We start from the raw sequence: 5966 nt of genomic DNA on the forward strand, positions 1-5966 counted from the left end.
AGAAAACATATAAGCAAATATTGTACACATGGCCAAAGCCATGTCGCTCAAAAGGCAACCGAGACAGCCAGGTATTACATTAGAGCTCTTATTTAAATTCTCTTTTATTGTATGTTAGGAATTTTAACAGCTGTGTGTTTGGAAGTGATCTTTGCTACACCTTTTTTTATTACTAATTTAGATCTGTATGATAGTTTAATATGCAATTTAGAACAGCCATAAACTGATAGTTTTAAGGAAAATTTATTAGAAAATCCTGTCTTTGAAATAAATCTTATTTACAAATTTAAAAACCCTTGTTCTATACTATAGATCGTTCTCGAGATAGCTAAACTATTATAGTCTACATTTATATTCCAGACTTCATTAGAAGCAAAGATACTTCCTTATCGATAGAAAGTTGCCAACAGCTAAGCAATATTACCTGTTTTTTTTATTTTATTTCTGAAATTCATGAGGACATTTTCTGTTGCATAGTTATTTGAAGATTGTTTTAATCTAGGGTTAAATACTGTATGTATTATGTTCTTTCCTCAACTACCAAATGACTACTACAGTATGCCTGCTAAAATATTATTTTATTTTACAGGTAGGCCTTTTTAAGGAATCTTTGGAGGATATTGAACACTTTTATTAGTTTAACTAATGTTATATATTGAACTATTACTATTACACTAGCCATAGAAAATGAAGTCTTTAAGACATTTTATCAACAAAAAGTGTTTAATAGAAACTTTGTAATATTGTAAAAGTAATACTGTTTTAAGACAACAGCAAAGAGAAGGTGTATTGGTCATCTTCTGCTCCAGGTCATTAAATCATTGAGATATAGATAGTGATGAGCTAATAGTTTGGTATTTGGGTGCTCTTAACGAGCAGTCGATGCTCAGATGGGCGGGACTCGAGTACCCGCACGTTTTCCTCGTTTTTTTATGCATTTTGCATATGAGTTTTTGCATGTGGGTTTTTTTTCATTGCTTTCAATAGTGAAAAACGCAGGCAGAAGCGCTGAAAGAATTGACATGCTGCAGATAATTTTTTTTGCACCAAATCTGCAATGAGAAAATACTTGAGTGTACAACGTTTCAGGTTTTTAATTGACTTTGGTGGCATCAAGATTTGCTTGTGACAAAATTGCACTCAAAGATGCATTAAAAAAACACAATAAAAAGACACTGTGTGCACACAGCCTTAGGCCCTGTGCGCATGCTGCGTTTTTTGCCACATATTTGCTCGGTTTTCGGGTTCATTTTAGGTCTCAAAACTGCATGAATTTCCTTCCCCAGAAAAATCTATGAAATTTCATTTTTTTTCCATTTCAAGAATTTTATTTATTTTCAAGTTCAGCATGACAACTCAAAACAAAATATTTTATTAATCATTCAACTTACAAGTTTGCGGAAATTTCATTCTTGCTGTGCGCACTTTGCAGCTTTTTTTGGCTGCGTCTTTCTGGTGACCATAAAGATGCAGCATGTCAATTCTTTGTGTTTTTGCCAGCGTTTTTGAACTCTTGCAGTCAATAGATTTGACTTGCATTGGGCAAAAATGCGGTAAAAAACGCGTCAAAACGTGTGTATTTTTGCCAAAAAAGCTGCATCTTTGACATCACCACAAAGATGCAGCCTACGCACATAGCCTTATAGTCAGATACAAGCATTGTGTTTCATGTATCTGATCTACCATCTGTACAGCCTTCCTTTATGGTGCCTGCCTTATGAAGATTGTTAAACTACTTGCTGTCTCTAAAAGGCTTTTATTACTACCTTCACTAACATATTCAGCTTGTTTTATACATACGTGCCCTGTAGCTATTTCTGTAGACAGGTTTATACACCTGAAGAATTGTCTTTACTAAAAATTTTGTATCCAGGCAGATGAAATGCAGCCGGATATTACCATCTGTATTACAGGCCAACGGACTGTATCAAATGTACAGCATTAAAAAAAATCACTATTTGTATGAGACCTAAGTAGCAGCTTCAGTATGTTCTATAGCAGAGGTCCCCAACCTTTCAAATCTTGAGAGCCCCATTCAGCTCTGCCAGAGGATCGCGATCCATATTCTGCTCCTATTCCCTTCACAGTAGTGACATTCAGAGCCCCATTTACAGGCAGAAATCACAATGAGGTGGTATACAGAATGTATATAGGGTTCCTAACCTACCACCATCCAGATCTGCTCTTTTATGCGGGGCTACTTACTCACCATCTGAAATCCTGCTCCTTATAGATATTTGCTAGAAGTAGTGTTAAGGCACCAAGCTGACAGACCGACGCGAGCCACACTTCATGGGAAAGCAAGCCACAAGTGGCTCCCGAGCTACAGGTTGTGGACCCCTGTTCTAAAGCCTTGTTATGGAGTGATGACAAATTCAGTATTACATGTGGTTATCAGGACTAGTTTGTCAGAAGCTTCTGTTTTTGTATTTCATAGATACCATGTTTTTACCAAACATAAGACACTATCTTATATTGTTCTTTGCTCCGAAAAATGGTCTGCGGCTTATTTTCAGACTAGGGCTTATTTTTGGGGAAACACGGGTTGTGGTACATTTCCCCACCCGAAAAGGCAGACACCCATCAGGAGAATCATACTTATCAGACCTTGAACATCTGTGTCGCTCCAAGGTCCTCCTGCGATCCACAGTGGGCGTTTCCTGCAGGTCTGTATGTGCTCCACAGCACTCCTCTCCTGCTTCTGGCTGGCACTCACACACACACACACACACACACACACATCAGATCGCAAGAACATCATACATACATACACACACAGAACACCCAGTAATACCATTCTGCTTCTGGCCAGCAGCACTGTGGAATGCGAGGACCTGTGGTGGAAAGCATGGACCTGCAGTGGAACGCATCGATGTGTTCCACTTCAGGTCCTCGATGCGGTTCCATCAGAGGTTCTGACATTCCACTGCGTTTCAGGTCCCCCCGAAGCAGTGTGGTATCACCAGGTGTGTGTGTGTGTGTGTGTGTGTGCATTTCACCACATGAGCTCAATGCGTTCCATCGCAGGTCCTCGAGTTCCACAGCGTCCCATATGGGGTCTGGTGAGTATGATTGTGGGGTTTGTCTTCTCTCTTTTTGGGGAGTCTGATTTCTTTAATGAAGTGTTCTTCGGTATTCTTTAACTTTTTAAACTGCATGGACACTTCATTATTGAACCGCAACTACGGCTTTTTTCGGGGTAGGGCTTATATTTAAGCTGTACTCCAAAAAGGCCAAAAATTCCTGCTACGGCTTATTTTTGGTGTAGGCCTTATTTTTGGGGAATCACAGTAATAACATGAAACAACACCAAATGTAAACACTATACTATTGTACAAATGTAGAAGATTAATATTTTCTGTTCTCAGCCCTGATTTCGGTATAGACCAGAGTTGAGTGGGATTAAAAATACTTCCATATCTCTTATTATGGCAGAGATCTGGAAATGTTTGTACTCACATTTAACTCTGCTTTATTACCTCTCCCTGCACTAACTGCTATGATAGGTAACATGGAGGTGTTTGTAATCACAATGGCTCTACTTTATGGTACACAGTTGCTACAGAGATTAGGGTTGAGACAATTACATCACCATATATTTTTACTAGATTATTTTCCACCTCTTAATTTAGTTTTGTCATTGATTTTTAAGTCAACAGATCAAATTAAGATAAAGCATTTTCCCCACATGTTTAACACACCCGAACTCCCTATTTACTGCATAAACATAGAAAAATAAAAAAACAAAGATAAACACAAATAGGGTTTGGACAAAGGACAACCATATTTTTCAACCGGGGTCCCAGATATAACTACAAATATTGCATAAATCTTCTAATACTATAATCTTTTGTCAACTATCAAAATTAAATACATTTTAAATTCTCACTATATAAAATGGGCGTACTACCAAAAAGCCAAAATTGAACAATTAAAGGGTTATTCCCATCTCCAAGATCCTATTCTAACATGTAGTAGGTGTAATAATAATATTAGCAAATACCTCCAATTAGAAATGTAGTATAATTCTTGGGATTCACTATGTCTCCTACCTCATGTTTAGGGCATTGCAGGACCTTAGTTGTTTATGGTTACAACCACGCATATAGTCACAGTTAGTTACTTAGTTGCTCGTTGTCATAACCATGGATATATAAGGTCCTGCAATGCTCTAAACATGAGGTAACAGACATGGCTATATCTGGAGAACTATACTACATTTCTAATTGGAGGTATTTGTTAATATTATTATTATTATTATTATACCTAGTACATATTGGGATGGGATCTTGGAGATGGGAATACTCTTTTAAGTTTCAGACAACAAATAGTTTTTCTGTTTTTCCCTACGACAGTATTGCTTTGTTGCAATAAATATTTAGCATAAATCTTTCGTATAAAAAGAATATACTATTACATATTTCTTCATGCATTTTCATAATTTGCTAACTTCTTTAGTTTATTGAGGGTTTTTCTGTCATATTTCTTGTTGCTTTCGCAGGACTCAGATGCTAAGTGACCAAGAATGAATACTAATTACAGCTCTGTGTCAAGTTTCATTCTCCGAGGCTTCTCTCTTGCCCGGCATACTCAACTATTTTTATTCACATTGTTCCTAATTATTTACTCAATGACTCTGATGTCCAACCTTCTCATCATCAGCCTGGTGACATCCCAGAGATCACTTCATAAACCCATGTACTTCTTTATCGGCAACTTTTCTTTTCTAGAAATGTGGTATACTACTGTCACTGTTCCCAGGATGCTTAAAGATTTAGGGACTGGAAATAAAACAATCTCCTCTACTGGTTGTATTTTACAATTTTATTTCTTGTTCTTTCTTGGAGCCACACAACATTTTTTATTAGCTGTAATGGCTTATGATCGTTTCTTGGCAATTTGCTACCCTTTAAGATATAACAACCTTATGTGCAGGTCCACCTGCGGTAAGCTGGCGGCGACATCTTGGATTGCAGGTTGCTCATCAATCTCTTTGCCAGCTGCTATGATGTCACGGTTAAATTTCTGTGGACCAAATACAATTGACCACTTTTTCTGTGACTTCAGCCCTTTGTTACAGTTGTCTTGCACTGATACCTGGCTAAATGAGATTATATTTTCTGCCGTAGCTTGGACAGTCATTCTTGGCTGCTTCTTTTTTACTTTTATGTCCTATTTGTCAGTAGTTACTACCATCTTAAGAATACCTTCTTCTCTTGGCCGCCAAAAAGCATTTTCAACTTGTGCTTCTCATATTGCAGTTGTTGGCATATTTTTTGGTACAGTCATTTTCATGTATATACGTCCAAAAGCTAAAAATTCCTCCCCAATTGACAAAGTGGTCTCAGTGTTTTATTCTGTTGTAGTTCCCCTTTTAAACCCTATGATCTATAGCCTAAGAAACCAAGAAATGAAAAATGCTTTGTGGAAAGCTGTGAGTAAATTTAAAAGTACATTTTAATCTATATACCTTGGAATAAAAATAAGTGCCACGATTGGATGTGTTAAAAAAATTCTCCTGTGCTGAGATAATCTTATAAATGTGCCCCTGCTATGTACTGTGTAATGGCCATGTCTGACTGTGCAGGGACATGGCCCGATCATACCACATCTCCTGGGTAGGGGAGGCCGCAAAAGTGTATACAGGCTAAACAGCATCAGATTGCAGCTGGTTCTGTGGGGTATAATAACATTTCCCTGCCTAGTTAACCCCTTCAGCCCCAAGCCTATTTTGACCCTAAAGACCAGGCCATTTTTTGCAATTCTGACCAGTGTCACTTTATGAGGTTATAACTCTGGAACGCTTCAGCGGATCCTGGTGATTCTGAGATTGTTTTTTTGTGACATATTGGGCTTCATGTTAGTGGTAAATTTAGGCCGATATTTTTTGCATTTCTTTGTGAAAAAAACGGAAATTTCACGAAAATTTTGAAAATTTTGTAATTTTCAAACTTTGAATTTTTATG

At 37.4% G+C, this 5966-nt stretch overlaps 1 protein-coding gene across 1 annotated transcript; it reads left to right on the top strand.

Moving 5' to 3' along the window:
* The first annotated feature begins 4525 nt into the window (after positions 1 to 4525).
* On the top strand, positions 4526 to 5461 carry LOC142247746 (olfactory receptor 11L1-like). Its single transcript, XM_075319994.1, has one exon. It carries the CDS (start codon positions 4526 to 4528, stop codon positions 5459 to 5461), a length of 936 nt encoding a protein of 311 aa, XP_075176109.1.
* The last annotated feature ends 505 nt before the right edge of the window (positions 5462 to 5966 follow it).

This window comes from Anomaloglossus baeobatrachus, chromosome 1, assembly GCF_048569485.1.
Source record: "Anomaloglossus baeobatrachus isolate aAnoBae1 chromosome 1, aAnoBae1.hap1, whole genome shotgun sequence".
NCBI classification, from domain to species: domain Eukaryota; kingdom Metazoa; phylum Chordata; class Amphibia; order Anura; family Aromobatidae; genus Anomaloglossus; species Anomaloglossus baeobatrachus.